This window comes from Gaeumannomyces tritici (assembly GCF_000145635.1).
Source record: "Gaeumannomyces tritici R3-111a-1 unplaced genomic scaffold supercont2.5, whole genome shotgun sequence".
NCBI classification, from domain to species: Eukaryota; Fungi; Ascomycota; class Sordariomycetes; order Magnaporthales; family Magnaporthaceae; genus Gaeumannomyces; species Gaeumannomyces tritici.
In genome coordinates this window covers 1080691-1096046 of record NW_008804549.1, presented here as the reverse complement: position 1 = coordinate 1096046, position 15356 = coordinate 1080691, and the positions used below count along the sequence as shown (strand labels likewise).

The window sequence follows — 15356 nt, the reverse complement described above, 5'->3', positions numbered from 1 at the left end:
GGGGATAGCCTCGCCCGGCTCAACGAAGGGAGCGAGAACCGGCTACGCGTTGTAGATGCCGCAGTCGTCGTCGCCAGTGTGCCACGACGGCCGCCGCCTCGGGGCGGCGCCGATGCCGGTGCCGGAGCCGGTGCCGGAGCCGGCAGCGGTGCTGTAGCTCGCTGCCACACCGGCGAACTGCAGGCACACGTCCGAGGGCGCTCTGGGCTCCGTCCCCGCCTGCAGGTCGTGGCCGTAGCCGCGGTGGTGGTGGTGGTGGTGCTGCTGCGGCTGTGGCGGCGGGGATCCCGCCGCCCGTCCCCGCCGGCTCGACGCGTTCGACCGCCGCGCGCTGCTGCTCCCGGAGGTGACGGCCCGCTGCTCCTGCTCCTGCTCCGCCTGCCGCCGCGCGCTGGGCAGGCTGGTCCTGTTGTCGACCGCGGCGGGGGCGGGGTGCACGGGATGAGCCACCGCCACCGCCACCGCCCTCGCCGTCGGTGTCGGTACCGGCACCCGCCTGACGGGTTGACCCACCAGCAGCTCCCGCGGCAAAAAGCCCGTCGCGCTCGTCACGGCGGCCTGGTTGTCGGTCGCGATGTAGAGCGGGTCGCGCGCCGTCGGCAGGAATAGCGAGTCGGACCGGTCGAGCCCACGCGAGAAGTCGGGCTCGTCGTCGTCGTCTCCGTCGTCGTGGCTGCTGCTGCTGCTGCTACTGCTGGTGGCCGGTCTCACCGTGTCCAGCTCGTGCACCATGGCTGGGGGCTCGTCGTCGGCCGCCGCCTGCGGGCAAGGGCTGCTGCTGTCGGGCCTGGCGCTGTTGCCGCTGTCGCGGGGTTGCTGCCACTGCGGGAAGAAGGAGCCGCCCGACGAGGCGGGGTGGGGCGTGACGCCCGGCAGGGTCTCGTCGACGCGGCGGCCGCCGCGCGAGCCTGTAGGTACGCCGCCGCCCGAAGAGGAGTGTGGGCAGCGGAGGAGGCGCGACACGTCGGCGGACGCCGTTTCCATCCCGACCCGGTAGGCGCCGAACTGCCCGTTCCGCTGCTTGACCAGCGCCGCCATGCATGGGGACTGGGCGGCGGGCCTGTACGTTCTCGGGTCAGTGGCCGCTCGGGCAGTGAAGGGGTTGGTGGTGGTGGTGGTGGTGGTGGCCATGTGGTCAACCCTGCGAGCGCTTGCACTCGCACTGGCGGTGGCTCCGCCGGACGTACCTGCCATGTCCAACGTGGCCCGGCCGTGCACCGTCGCCTGTCTTTCCGAAGCGCCGCCGCCGCCGCCGACGCTGACGACTACCGCCGGCCGCGACGGGGCGGCAAGCGGCACGGCCCGGGAGGTCCCGCGGTCGAGCGCGACCAGATCTCCGGTCCCGACGCTGGCCAGCGACGACGGGGCGACCGTGGCGGCGACGCCCAGAGGCCTGGCGCCGCCCGTATGTGACTGGGCTCCGGCTCCGACTCCGGCTCCGGCGCTGGTGTGTGGGTGCGGCGGTGTCGGGGGCAGCTCCTTGTTGGTGTTGGTGCCGCGGCTGCTCTGCCCATGAAGTCTGCTCTCGGTCCTGCTGGAGGAGGAGGAGGAGGAGAGCTCGCGTGACAGACGCCCGCGGCGCTGCTCATCCTCGCAGGCGGGGCAGATCACGTTCGTGATTACCGTCTCCGAGATGGTCAGGTCCTCGCAGTCGTCGACGGCGCTCCTGTTGAAGCTGCGTAGCCGCCTGAGGATTCTCGATTTGCAGCGACACGCTGTCGTCTTGCGGGAGTGGCTGCAAAGGGCGTATTTCTTTTGAAACTGTTGACACATGTTGGAGGCTGCTTGTCTCTAGCTGGGAGAGCAGCAGCAAAAGATGAGATGGTTCGAGACGGGAGGGTGTGAGAAGCACCCGGTAGGATACGTATCTGGCGAAGGCGTGCGATGGCGGTGTGTGTGAGGTCGAGATTGGAGATACTAATCTGGTTCTAGAAAGCTTGGGGCGAAATGGGGGCGGGAAGGCGTCTTTATTATATAGATACGTCAATGGGGGTGGCTTCGGTCAATTTTTCTAATAGCTTCTTTGTCTGCGAGTGTCTAGTCCGTCCTTTGTTCCGATTTTCTCGCACCTCTCCTTTTCGTACGCACGTAATGCACTGTTGAAAATTATACAACCTCACCCCCTGAGAACAAAGCCGATGACATGATACCGGGCGTTTTGCAAAGAGCTTGTCGAAGGTTTCTCATGTTATACCAACGACTGAGTCAGCCCACTCACGCTACAATCCATGACTAGACATAATCACGATCTTTGTCTGGACAGACTTGAAGGAGCACACATGCCTAGTCGTCATGCTTTGTGTCAGAATGGTATAGTAGTTCGTACGTACGTACACTCGAGTGACCAGGATAAACCCTGCGCCTGGGTCTGTCGAGGTTTTTGTCGTCCAATCGCTATCCCATACACATGTGTTTTGTGCAGGAAAAGAATGCCCTGCCTTCCACCTCAATCCTCTTTATGCTAGATAGCGATACGCTGGGTTTGTGGCCGCCGAGTCCTCTATCCGCTCTAGATATTCTCGCCCAATAAGGTCTTCTATCCTGGCCTTGATCATGGGAACCTGAGGCTGAAACCGTGATGCCAGCTGGCTGATGACCTCTGTGAGGAGCGAGTTGTGGGCCAACTCTTTGCGGGATCTGCACGAGACCAGTCAGTCGAGCCGGGCCAAACAAACACCAGCAGATAGAATAATGGCAAACATACTTCATTATACGCACAATGGCCGCGTCGACCATGTGCCGCCTCGTCTCGTCGTTCTTGTCCTCGGTCTTCTGGCGCTCCTCGTCGCCCTCGACCTTTGAGTGCGAGCTGATGACGGGCGCCTTGATCTTGATGGCCTTGCTCACGAAGCCCGTATTGAACGAGAAGCGGTCGCCGGGCCGGATAGTCTTGGTCGGTGGGTCCTTGAGCAGCACCCGGGCCTTCGGGTTGATGGACAGTGACGCCAGCGCGCGCGAGAGCTCCTTGGGCGGGATGTTTGTCGAGGCCTGGACGTCCTCGAGCGAGAGCGACGCGCCGTCGGCCACGTCGTTGAAGAGCAGCAGAACCACCATGCCGTACGTGGACGCGCCGAGTTCGTAGCGCCGCTCTTTGCTGAGCGGGCCCGTCTCGCGTCCCGGCACGCGGGGGAACACACACTTGATGTCGGCCGTGCCGGCCGACCCGACCCACGTCAGCACGCGCCCGCTGCGGTCGCGCAGGTAGAACTTGAAGAAGCTCTCCTGCAGCCGCTTCACCTCGGGCGGGTAGATGCACTCGGTCGACCCGCCGCCGGCCGGGTTGGTGGCGCTGTCGGCCAGCTGCTGCGTGCGGCCCATGACCTCGGGCGGCCAGTTGTTGCTGGTCAGCACGCTCACCGACAGCTCGATGGGCTTGGCCTGCCGGTAGCCCGCGTCGTCGCCGAGCGAGCTGATGTGCTCGTGGTACTTTTTGGACAGCTCCTCCGATGTGGCCATGTCCTTGAACATGCCCTCGAACTTTGACGTGAAGTGCTTGCCCAGGTCCAGCTGCATTAGCGAGATCATCTGCTTCTCCACCTCCTCGCTGCCCGACTTGCTGTGCAGCAGGCGCCGCGCCAGGTGCTTCTGGTAGTAGCGCTCAAACAGATCCTTGTCCCTCAGGTATCTGATCAGGACGATGGCCTTGTCCAGGATCACGCCCACCTCGCCATCCGTCTTGCCGCGGATCCCGCGCTTGAGGTTGTCGTCGATGAAGAGTGACACGTACTCGGAGCTGCGAGGGAAGGCGTGAATAAAGTCGGAGAATCCCTTGGTGATGGCCGACTGGATCGCCAGGTCCTGCTCGAAGCACCGCTCCCATAGTGTATCGTACTTGTCACGCAACGCAAGCACGTCGTCAACCCACTTGATGGCTGCCGCCGTTTGCTGCGCCTGTGTTGATAATGGCTGCTGCTGTGCCGCCGCCTTGGCGCCACTCTTGCTGCTTTCTCCCTCGACCTTGGTATCGCCATCAGCGGCAGCGGCCGTATCTGCCGCGGCCGGATTATTGTCCATATCCCGCAGACTCTTCTCGATCTCGGCGCCTTGGGCTGTGATCCTATTCTGCAGCCCATTCTTGAGTGCTTCCGTCGTGGGGTCCACCTTGAGTATGAGCTCGTACAGTATCGCCAGGTCCTCGATGCGGTCGTTGTCCAGCATCGATTTCAGCCCGTTGCTCTCGAGCGCCAGCAGCTCGCTCAGGTGGGTTGAGATGAGCTCAGCCTCGACAACCTTTGAGATCTTGTCCGTGGTCAGACGCGACAGCGTGGTGCGGCAGCGGTCGGCCTCCTCGCGCAGGCGGCGGTGGGTGTGGCGCAGCCAGACGCTCGCATCGGCGCCGCGCAACAGACGCAGGGCCTCGGCGCGGTAGAACTTGCGGCTGGACTCGAGGAAGGGCAGCTCAAAGTAGGTCAGGTACAGGCGCTGCGAGTCGAGCTCGTCGTCCGTCTCGTAAAGGTCCTCGAGCATGGTGACGCAGCGGTGTATCAGGTTGCGGTCTACAACATCGCCCTCGCGCTCCATGTTCACGTGGTCGAGAATAACTGCGCACAGAATCTCCCAGATGCTAAATGTGCGGTCGTAGCCGGGCGCAGAGATGGTACCCGGGTCGAGCAGGTGGTCGCGGAACAGGCCTATGGTGGTGACAAAGATGGACGTGTTCTTGCTCTCCTTCAGCCAGCCCTTGTCCAGGTACATCAGGATATCGGCCACCATGTTCATCGACATGTTGTGGCTCTCCCAGGCGTCCTTGAGGCCGCGCAGGAAGGTGTCGCCCATCTCGCGCCGCTCGTGGGCGCTGGTGCCCGGCACCTCAAACACGATGATGTTGACGAGGTTGGGCGCGATCAGGGCCTGGATCTGCGGGATGACCTGCTTGGCAAACCAGTCCCGCTCAAACTCCTTGACCAGGTCATAGAGCCTCTCGCCGTGCTTTTTCAGCACAATTTTGTAAGAGGCGCGGTACAGGTGCTCGAACGACAGTCGGCCGGCGTTTCGGTTGTGGATGTCGGTGAGCGCCTCCCTGAGCACGGCCCAGCACTGATCGAACTCGTCGGCCTCGGGCCGGAGGCTCTATTGTCCAGTCCATCTGAGGTTCAGCCGCCTGTCCTCATCGCCCCGGAATGTGAGTGGAAGGGAGAGCTACTCACCCGCTTTGGGGGCCTGATCTTGCCCCGCTGCATCTTTGTGGTCACCGAGGTACGTGCGGGGTGGTCTGTCGGGGATGGCGGTGGGGCGGGGCCGAGCACGGCACCATAGCAGCCGTTGGGTTGCGGAAGGAGGAGGTGGCCGAGCTCGCTCACGCGCGGGGGCGGCCGTGAAAGGCGGGCGTCTGCGCGTCTGGGGTTGAGACGGGGTGGCGAGTCCGTCGGCAGACAAGCAGCGCAGACGGGGCCGGCCGCGGTCGAAGAGCTGGGGGAGACCAACAGCCGTGGCTTGCTGGACGGGAAGAGGAGGAGGAGGAATAAGACAGGGGCAGATTTCGGTTCATGTCGGGCAGAGAAGCGATGCAATTCGCGAAGCTCCCCCAGCTTTGGTTTGGCTGCCCCTCACAAAAGTGGAGCCGCTGACAGCCGCACTGTTTGCCAGGCAGGCCACGCGAGCAACCCGCTAAAGTGCATGCAGTGCAGCCAGTGTCTGAGGTCGGCGGCCCCACACTGCACAGTCGCGCTTGCGCCACGCGATTCGGCCGAGCCGACGTCATTGGCCGTGCGTCTGCTAGGCGGCGTCAAATTTTTATGGCGGCAGGCGGAGTTGCTTTGCGATGCGACATGCGGAAATACCAACTTTTCAGGGGGGGACTGTGTTTCCACTCAGCCGACAAAGCAGGCCAAATCCAACAGAGGCTTACACCCACAGCTCACGGCTCTGAACATCAACAAAATGGCGGCAAGAACAACCCCCCGCCTCCTCGCATTATCCCAGAGGCTGGCCCCCTTCCTCCTCGCCGACGCGACAGCAACGACGCCCGCGCTCCTCACGAGGTCAAGAACACACGCCGCCATCGCGCAACGCACACACCCCCGCCCGACACCGCAGCGCCGCTTCCAACACACGATCCCGCGCTTCACCGGCCAAAACCCCTTTTCCGCCAACCCCACGCCGCCCCAAAACGCTGCAGCCGCAGACCCAGCATCGCCAAACCCGCCCGACAACTCCGGCCTAGACGCCCCAACCGCCACCACAACAACAACAACAACAACAACAACCCCCGAAAACACCAGCCGGCAGAACCGAATCCAGTCCCAGCCGCACTACCAGCTGACTTTCACGTGCGTGCCCTGCGGCTCGCGGTCCAAGCACGCCGTCTCCAAGCAGGGCTACCACCACGGCTCCGTCCTCATCACCTGCCCGGACTGCCGCAACCGCCACGTCATCAGCGACCACCTGGGCGTCTTTGGCGACCGCAAGGGCGTCACTGTCGAGGACCTCATGCGCGACAGGGGCCTGCTCGTCAAGAAGGGGACCCTCGGCGAGGATGGCAGCATCGAGTTCTGGGAGGACGACCTGCCCGGCGGTGCAGCGGAGCCGTAGGGAATGTGCTGTCCGTTGATTGTGTTATAAGCGTTCCCACTCTCTGGCAAAAGAAGAAGCTTGCATTACATCATATTGGGATGTGTGCATTTGCGAAAACCAGGCAGATACGCTACTATATGTATAAGAGATAAACCACCATAAAATGAAGCAAAAGAAGAGTATAGTTTTTTTTGCCGCCCGACCTTAAAACGCCTTATTCACAAGACTTCCTATCCCATTTGCTCAAGGCTCAACCACCCCCCTCCGAAGAAGTCTTCCTATATACACACCCACCTCACATAGCCTGCCGCATCGCCCGGTGCTCCTGCCCGCGCGTCTTGCGCTTCTCCTTCTTCTTCTCGAACCGCTTGCGCTTCTCGGCCCCGGCCCGCTCGGGCGCCGCCACGGCCTCGATCTTGCGCTTGGTCGAGCGCGCCTGCCTGCGCCCGCGCACGCCCTCGCCCACGGCCAGCAGCGCCGCCGTGTACGCCGCCGTGCCGAGCCGCCGCTGCAGCGAGTCCATGCAGTCGCGCGCCTTTTGCCGCAGGGTCTCGTGCCGCGCCGCAAAGTCCGGGTCGGGCGACCAGGGGGTCGGCACCGCCGGGTCCGTCACGTTGCGGAGCGGCCGCAGGATCGCGCGCAGCGAAGGGCGCACGCACTTGGCGGGCGCGAGCCGGTCGCAGTAGGCCAACAGCACGTCGAGCGCCGCCAGTTTTGGCACCAGCTCGGCCGACTTGGGCCGCGTCTCCTTCCTGACGATGGCCGCGAGCCGGCCGAACATGTAGCGGCTGTTGGTGTACTTCTTCTTGCCGTCGTCGCGCTCGACTGCCTCGCCGTTGTTGTCGTCGTCGTCATCCTCGTCCTCGTTGTCGTCGTCGCCGCCCTCCTCGTCAGACTCCGAGTCCAACTCTTCCGACTCGAACTCGACCGCGTTTCCGAGGAAGACCAGGATCTGCGCCACCTCCTCGGCCAGCGGCTCGCCGACCTCGTCGGACCCCAGCACGCCGAGGTTCAGCCGGATCAGCCGCATGACAGCCGTCTGATCCAGCTCCAGGCCGTGCGAGCCGCGCAGCCCGCCGCCGCGCGCAAAGTCGGCGAGGTACGAGCTCAGAAGCTTGACGGCCGAGAGCTTGACGGCGGTGTCGGCGTGCGAGAGGCACGCCACGATGCGGTCCCAGAGCTCCCGCGAGTCTGGCGCCAGTACCCTGGCCGGGTCCTTATCCAGCACGCCCCGGACGACGGCAAGGCAGACGTTGACGAGGTCGGCGTCCTGCCTGGCCGCGTCGGACACGACGTCCATGATCTTGCCCTTGAGCAGCGCAAAGTCCTTCTTGTCCCGGCTACTCGCCTCGCGGACCTCGAAGTAGAAGCCGAGCGTCTGGATGCCCAGCCTCAGCACGCCCGCGTTCTCGTCTTGGCCAAGCCATCCCCTCAGTATGGTTAGGAACTTCTGCGTCGAAGCCTTGTCGGCACGCCGGAGCACCTCCTTGACCAGCTCGGCCGCCGCAAGCCTGCACTTTTCGCTGTCGTCGTTTGCGAGCACAAATACCAGAGGTATGAAGCTCGTGGTGCAGACTTCCTGCACAAAGTCGTCGGCCGACTTCATCAGCAGGAGGTGCAACACCTCCATGACCGACAACCGCCCGCCCTCGCGGTCGTACTGCAGGTTCGCCACGATGAACTTGAGCTGCTTTTCCCACCGCGCCTTCTTCTGGGGGTACTCCCGAAGGAACTGAAAAAAGGCCCCGCGCGCCAGGTCTCGCGTGTCCTTGTCGTCGTTGGTGATCATCACCGAGCCCACATGGTCGAGCGTGTCGTATACCACTGCCGTCTCGATCTTGCGGTCGAGGACTGAGCGGAGGAAGCTGAATGTGATGTGTCTGTGCAGAGGCTCGGTAAGATCGTCCTTGACCCTGCCAAGCAGCATGTCGATCGCTGCATCCTTGACAGAGACATCGCTTCTGTCCCGGAGGATGACCGAAATGAGCCTTAGCGCAGCCTGCGCCACCTCGCTGGTGGTGGTTGTGGAACCAGAAATGGTGCGCAGTGCCTCCTTGAACGCCACCTTGTACAAGTTGGTTGAGTCGTTGTTCTTGAACGGCACCTTAACAAGTACCACCAGGAGCTTGAAGGCGGCCACCTTGACTTCCTCCTCGCCTGAAATGACGGCGTCACCCAGGATGGGGAGGAACCCGCTAGCGTAGGATGCAGTCCGGAGGCTGTCGTGTTTCCTCATGAGAGACCTGAGCACGTCAAGAGCGAACCGGGTGAGTTTGTATGTGTGTTTTGTAGTTGTGCCGCGATCGTTCTTTTTGGCCCCCTTCTGGATCAGGTATCGCCTCAGTCTTGGGTCCAGCTTGACTTCGGCCTCGGGCTTCTTGCTGTTGTAGACCTCCTGAATGACCTCGTAGCAGAAAATCAGCGCATCCTTGCTCTCGGCAGCGGGGTTGTGCAGGAGACCGGCCGTGACGCGGCTGAGCAGCTCATCGATCTTTCTCGCCATCTTGAGATTGAGCTTCTCCAGCAGCAGATCCTTCAGCGGCTGCACGAGCGTGATCAAGCAGCTGATCGACGTGTTTTTGGCGATAAGCTCCATCGAGTCTTGGCTCTTGCTGCTCTTGATTTCCTTCATCTTGTTCGTGTACTCCTCTGCCTCCTTCTCTTGCCCGGTCACGCCAAAGATGTCGTCCATGATGACCGCGACGACCTGGTCAACGCAGTAGTCGAGATCGCCTTGATTGAACTCGGGAATGACAGCAACCAGAATGGAATGAACCGTGTATGACAGGACGTGCAGCTGATATCCCCTGGTGAGGGCGCCGCGCAACTCTTTGAGAATGAAGCCGAAGCAAGGGGCGCCGAGAATGCACGCAATCTTGACTAGGGTGCTGCGCGCCATCTCCCGAGAGTCCCAGGCCTTGCTGCGCAGGATGTGGCAGATGTCGGTAAGCACGCCTGGGAGCTTCAGGTCGCGCGCGTTTGCGGGCAACAAGTTCAGGAGCTTGACAATGATAACGCCAATCGGGACTCGGGAGCTGACTGTGGTTTCGTCTTTCTCGTGCAGGTGATCAAGAAGGGTTGCCATCAGGGGTCCGGAAACCTCATCGCTGAACTTCTCCCGACTAGGTAGCCTCTTCCCGAGCGTCGAGATGCTTGGCGAAGCCGCCGCCTTGGCGTCATTGTTGCTCTCCAGATTGTAAGCCTGGCCAGCAGCGACCTCGAGAGCCTCAACAACCTTGTCCAAAAGGCGAATGATCTGCTTGTGCAACTCGGGCTTCGACTTGACGTACAAGACGTAGCGCCTGAGTAGTGCGCGATATTGCGGCCATTCAAGGGCACCAGCCAGGCTTGAGATGGTGTTGGTGGCTTGTGCTCCGAGGCCCTGGTCGTCACTCCCGTCCTCGCGCCCGAGAATAAAATGCTCAAGCAGAGGGATGAAGAACTTGCTGACGTTCCGGCTGCTGAGCGATGATCGCTCATTGACACCCTGCAGGAACTGCAGGGCCTGGACCTGCTTGGACACCGCCGGAGTGAGAATGTTATAGAAGAAATCCAGATCTCTCTTCTTCTTGGACTGCTGTGTCTCTTCCATCGTCTCGTCGCCCTCTTCCGCCTCGGGGACCAGAGGTGACAGATCCGCCACCGGCTCCCACGCTCTGAGGTGAGAGGCGAGAAAGCCAAGGACTCTCAGAAACTCGCGCCGCACTGTTTCCGACTTGTCGCGAGCTCCTACGTAGATGGCTGGGAGAAGAATCCGATCTAGCCTATCGGTAAACCGCTTGCGTGGTGGCGGTTGGTCCCACACAGATGCAGTCGCCAAAATGAACCGGCAGATGCCATCGGCAGAGTTTTGAGACAGTATACCGTGTTCCTCATCGTGGTGCATGTAGCAAATGAAGTTGTGAAGCAGAGGTAGCCATTGCTCGATGGTAAACGGCACCTCTCGTGGCTTGCAGATAGCGCGGAAGGCGGCGAGGCGGCGGTCGTAATCCGGCTCGTCGAGCCTGCCCTCAACGAAGGAGTTCAGCTCCGAAGACAGATCGGCAACCTCTTGGATGGAGGACTCTTGTGCCGCAAATACAAGGAGCAGTCTCGACAGGGATTGCCGGTTTTGGCGGTCCTTGAAGAAGCTGAACAGGGAGCAGATGGTCTCGTAGATGTTGCGGCGCAGCTTTCCGTCGTCTTGTAGGCTCTCGAGGACGACAAATCTCTCTAGAATGAGGAGAATGGCACCCTTAACCTTGGGGTTGACGGAACGTGCTGGCTGGTTGAGAAGGAAGGTTGATATCTCAACCAGGTTGCGTGTGTTCTTCGAGTTCTCCACCAGAGGAGCGATCTCGACGACGGTGTCCACAGCTGCCTCAAGAAGTTGCCTGCCGATAGGCGCGAGTTTGAGGACAACCTCATCATCTGCTGTCTCTTCCTCGGGCGATTTTTCCTCATTGACTGGCTCATCAGCGGCCGCATCATCCTCAACTTCCTCGTCGACAGGCGGAACAGCGACGGGTTTGGCTTTCTCGAGAGATTTCTCGTCGCTCGGCTTGCTCTTGTCCACAATCAAAAGTCTTCCGATCTCACCCAAGACTAGATCCAAGTTCGGGTCCAAAATCTCGGCGCGGATGAGCTCGTTGAACTCAGACTCCTCTGTTGGCGCGAGGGAAAGTCTGATGAGGTTGCGCACAATTCCGAGGGCAAAAATCTTGACTTCAGCCTTGGTATGCGAAACAGTGATGCACTGAATGACGGCAGGAATGACGCCGGCGTCAATCGACAATGCCAAAGCGTAACGCGGCATCAGAGACCACGTTTCCAGCAGACGCAGAGTCCAGGAAACGCTTTGCGTGGTCTCCTGAGACAGCGTCGCCATTTGTGGGCTGACGACCTCCGTCACGATAGGCTCCTGGTAAGGGGTCCAGTCGAACCCAGCCGCGTTCTTGAGCAGAGCGCAAAGACACTTGATGGCCGTGGTGCGGGCCGCCCTGAGAAGAGAGGCTTCGCTTTCTTCGTTCTCATCGTCATCCTCCTCTTCATTGTCCTCGTCTTCCTCGTCGGACGACGTGCGCAGCTTCCTCTCTTTATCGACCCGAAGTCTGCGGCAGGCAGGAATGAGGCAGTACAGGACGGAGTTGACGAGCGGGCCCATGTATTCCAGGACGCTGGAGCCGAGCTCCGTGATTATCGTCTCCAACATGTTGAGCAGACCAACTTGCTTGCGCGCCGGTAAACTGTGCTGATCAAACACCTTGTTGCACAAGCCGGTGCTGTCCACCACCCGAAGCCCGTGAATAGGCCCCAAAGCGATCTCGAGGAAGCCGCCGATGTCCTGCACTGAGAGGCTACGGATGACGGCGTGGCGCGTCCCCTGGACACCTGCCCGACCGCTAGCAGCACCCTTCTTCGAGATTGTCCTGCCGTACAGCAGCCTCAGGAGCACAGGCATGAGCTCCGGCCTGTCAGCATCGCGGATCTTGTTGTCGCCCTGGAAGAGCAGGGTGAGCTCATTCCTGAGCCGGGCCTCCTCGAGGAGACCCTGCAGGTTCTCTTGATACCGCTTCACCCCTTCCTGCTTCCAGGCAATAATGGCCTTGAGCGCTAGTTTTTGGACTTCGATATCGCCATTGGCAATTAGGCCTAGCAACACATCGAAGACTTGCTGGTTCTGGTACAAAACCCTGGGGTTCTGGAAGAGAGCGAACACTCCGATAAGGGCCTTTCGATCAACCAGAGACCAGCTCTTGCCCTCAGCCTGGTGGGCAATGCCATCCGAATCGTCGGCGTGTGCCTGATCGACGTCGTTCCAGCTGAAGAGGTGGGGCACCAACTTCCGTGACCTCCTCTCGGCAATGGATGGAATGGCAACGAAAACCTTGAGTGCTTTGCTCCGAGCCGTCTCGGACACATCGGGGACTATGGTCTGGGCATCTTCAAACGCCCGAAGCATAACGTCGAACAGCTCGTCGACAATGTGCTTCGTCTCCTCAGACTTATTCCGAAGACGAGAAAGATTTGAACACTCAAAGTCGGTCAATCGTCGACTCGTTGGCTGCAGGGTTGGCTTCGGAGGGCCACTCCACCTCTGAGATGGAATATCGAGCCACTCAAAAGTGATGGTGGCAATGATGTCCTCGCCGTCCTTGGTTTGGGCGATATCTTTGAGAGCCTCGACCGCGTCGTCCCACACAGGGGTCAGGCGTACTGTCGTCATGCCCATCAGGAATGCCGGGATGGCCTTGCGCAGCCATGAGCTTTGGTCGATACTTGCGTAGACTTTGCCGAGCTTGCGAAGATAAAGGGACATTGTCCGGAGGTTTTGCAGGTCCAGGGGCGTCTCCTCGGCCTGAAGCATGATGTCAAGGGGAGCGGAGTCGTGCATGGCCGGGGAAAGTTGGCTCAATATTTGCAGGGAGACCAGCCGAAGCTCGTGTGAGTTTGTCGAGAGGTTGCCCACGAGGGCCTTGACGAAGGGATTTTCCTCTGCGTCAGGGCTCTCGCTTCCACTATTGCTCTGGATGTGCTCATGTCTGCGCCGGATCAGCTTCTTCTCATATGTAAGAAGGTTTTCGAGGAAGCCGGGTAGACGGCAGAATCTAGGGGCAGCCGCGCGTAGAAGCGGTTTCAAGCTCATGTCAAGCTCCTCTGCATCTAGACTCATGCGCAAGTACGCGTGGAAACCAGAAGTGAGAATGAAATGTGCCTCGTCAGTGGCTACTGACGGCGATGGCCTCAGTGATAGCTTCAGCTTCCTAAGCAGCAGCTCTGCAATCCTCGCGCTAGTAGATCGTTGGATGTTCGTAGACTCGAGGATCCTCAGGAGGGCCGAATACTTTGGCAGACATTTGTCTCGCCATATCTTTGGATCCTTGTCGTACGCTCCCCTCTCCGGGAAAGGGGTGATCTCTAGGCGCTCGAACTTGCTGACCACCTGATCCTGCCAGGGTTGTGGAAGAAGAAAACCCTCGCCGGCACTCGTGGAGGGTAGTGCACCTGACTCGACCATTTTAGGTATCAGTACGCAAAGCATTTCTTCATTGTTGTCATCCGACCAGTGAGCGACGACGAATCTGAAGATGCACACACAGGTCAGCGGCTTAATTCTAAATAAGACAAGGTAGAACAGCATTATAGTGCATTCATTATACTTACTTTCGAAAGTGCGACCGGAGGTGACTTCGAAACTTATCAGCACTTAGTGTTGAAAAGTAGCTGCAAAACGGGATGAACCACTTCATAAATGGTTCCCGTGCCATAACGTCCGTGATGGGTTGGATTGCGGGGATGAGCGCGTCCACAGGGCTCTGGCCCCAGACTATGGCGACGTTGATGACCACGTGCTCCCACAACAGAGAACCGGCTCTTGACGAGGCAGCCTCGGGCATTTCGGACAAGGCCCCGAGCACATCCGACAGGGTCTTCACCAGAGCTGGCCATGCGGTCACCCTCGCACCACGACGGACACCCGCCATGATGCCAAAAAGGCGTGTGAATATCGATAACCGCCACGGATGATCTTTGGCATCAGGATGCGCTAGGGCGCTCGCGGCCTCGGCGACTATGGCGTCGGCCAGGGGTGCGAATGTTTCGGGCGTCGAGTGGTGGATAGCGCTGGTCAAGACACCACAGCAGACATCGGACCAGGGCGTCTGGTGGTCAAAGGCAGACTTCTCCTTGGATGGAGGCTCAAACTCGTTGATCGGTATGCTCCGCAGCAGCCGGGTATAGAGCTCAGGGGCGGTTGAGTGAAGCGTGTTACCGGAACTCTTGAGAGCCTCGGCCAGCATGGTCATGACGCCATGGTAGTAGAGCTCAAAATTCTTATCGTCGACCATGCCGACCAGATCGTCCCGCACGCACCGGATCAGAGTGGGCAGGGAGGAGTCGCGGTGAGCCGGGGCGGCCGACTTCTTGACCAGGAAGCTCAAGGCTTCGGCGGCGAAGCGGGCGATGTAGTGGGGCTGCCTCGCCCGGCCCAGCAGCGGCGCCATGGCCTGGTAGGTCGGGCGCACGTCGGGCACGAGCAGCCTCGCCAGGTACTTGAACAGGAAGGCCAGGGCGGCGAAGGTCCACTCGACAACCTCGGCATCCTGGGGGCGGCTCGCGAGGGCGATGATGAGCTCGAGCGATTTGGCGTAGTGTCTCTCGAAGCGGACGCCGAGGTCGTGTGCGAAGGCAGTCAGGAGGTCCAGCAGAGGTTCTAGTGCCTCCTTCTCGTGCTGGCTGATGTAGGAGACGAACATTCCCATGATCTTGGTCTCAAAATGGAGGATCTGGGCGAGACTGTCGCATAGCGGGAGGATCTCGCGCTTGAAATTTGTGAAAGGTTTGGAGATGTTAAGGTCGGTCCATTTTTCGACGCCAGCTCTCAGATACGAGGTCGTCGCCGACAGGTCTTCGGTCTCGAGGTCATGTCGTCGGACTTTGCGCAGGGGGTCGAGCGAGTGCAGCTTGGATATCTTGGTGGTGAAGGACTCCCATCGATGCTGCTTTTGGTGCGCCGTCAGGTTGGTGCCCCGACGGGCCTTGACAATCCGGCCAGACTTTGTCGCCGGCATCTTGAGGAGGACCGTATGCTTGGGGGCTGGGTGTTGTCTTTGACCTCAAGGCCATTGAACTGGCTGTTTATAAAGCCGGTTAGAAGTAGAAGGGCTTGTATCTGACGGCGCTTCGCGACGCCGAACGACTTGGCCGACGAGAATTTCCAGCTGCGCCCGCCGACGGGATCTCCGCCAAAAAAAATCCCTTATCGATAAACCTGCCTGCCCCGGAAAGTTTGCGGGGCTACCCTTGCAGACGATTACGTTTTGAACCAATAGGATTACATGCGCAGAGCTGTTGTGGGCAGGGCT

The 15356-nt window shown here is 60.4% G+C and overlaps 4 protein-coding genes across 4 annotated transcripts; 1 reads left to right on the top strand and 3 right to left on the bottom strand.

Annotated features, from left to right (window-relative positions):
- Window positions 1–42: 42 nt before the first annotated feature.
- GGTG_09361 (hypothetical protein) lies at window positions 43–1773 on the bottom strand (the record flags this gene model as incomplete). Its single annotated transcript, XM_009227205.1, has 1 exon — window positions 43–1773. The coding sequence occupies one exon, from the start codon at window positions 1771–1773 to the stop codon at window positions 43–45; it is 1731 nt and encodes a 576-aa protein (XP_009225469.1).
- A 177-nt stretch (window positions 1774–1950) lies between these two features.
- GGTG_09360 (Cullin-3) lies at window positions 1951–5486 on the bottom strand. Its single transcript, XM_009227204.1, has 3 exons — window positions 5148–5486; window positions 2705–5070; window positions 1951–2637 (listed from the first exon to the last, which is right to left on the bottom strand). Exons 1-3 carry the CDS (start codon window positions 5178–5180, stop codon window positions 2457–2459), a joined length of 2580 nt encoding a protein of 859 aa, XP_009225468.1. The 5' UTR covers window positions 5181–5486; the 3' UTR covers window positions 1951–2456.
- Window positions 5487–5880: 394 nt separating this feature from the next.
- On the top strand, window positions 5881–6531 carry GGTG_09359 (DNL zinc finger domain-containing protein; the record flags this gene model as incomplete). Its single annotated transcript, XM_009227203.1, has 1 exon — window positions 5881–6531. The coding sequence occupies one exon, from the start codon at window positions 5881–5883 to the stop codon at window positions 6529–6531; it is 651 nt and encodes a 216-aa protein (XP_009225467.1).
- Window positions 6532–15192, bottom strand: GGTG_09358 (U3 small nucleolar RNA-associated protein 20). Its single transcript, XM_009227202.1, has 2 exons — window positions 13657–15192; window positions 6532–13574 (listed from the first exon to the last, which is right to left on the bottom strand). The coding sequence occupies exons 1-2, from the start codon at window positions 15060–15062 to the stop codon at window positions 6809–6811; spliced, it is 8172 nt and encodes a 2723-aa protein (XP_009225466.1). The 5' UTR covers window positions 15063–15192; the 3' UTR covers window positions 6532–6808.
- Window positions 15193–15356: the final 164 nt, after the last annotated feature.

What these genes read in the sequence shown, in the direction of transcription:
- GGTG_09358 (XM_009227202.1), bottom strand. Translation starts at nt 15,062, where the DNA reads ATGCCGGCGACAAAGTCTGGCCGGATTGTCAAGGCCCGTCGGGGCACC. An exon ending in CTCCGGTCGCACTTTCGAAA is followed by an intron (nt 13,575 to 13,656) that starts GTAAGTATAATG and finishes GTGCATCTTCAG; the next exon opens with ATTCGTCGTCGCTCACTGGT.
- GGTG_09360 (XM_009227204.1), bottom strand. Translation starts at nt 5,180, where the DNA reads ATGCAGCGGGGCAAGATCAGGCCCCCAAAGCGG. An exon ending in AGATCAGGCCCCCAAAGCGG is followed by an intron (nt 5,071 to 5,147) that starts GTGAGTAGCTCT and finishes ACTGGACAATAG; the next exon opens with AGCCTCCGGCCCGAGGCCGA. An exon ending in GCCATTGTGCGTATAATGAA is followed by an intron (nt 2,638 to 2,704) that starts GTATGTTTGCCA and finishes GGTCTCGTGCAG; the next exon opens with ATCCCGCAAAGAGTTGGCCC.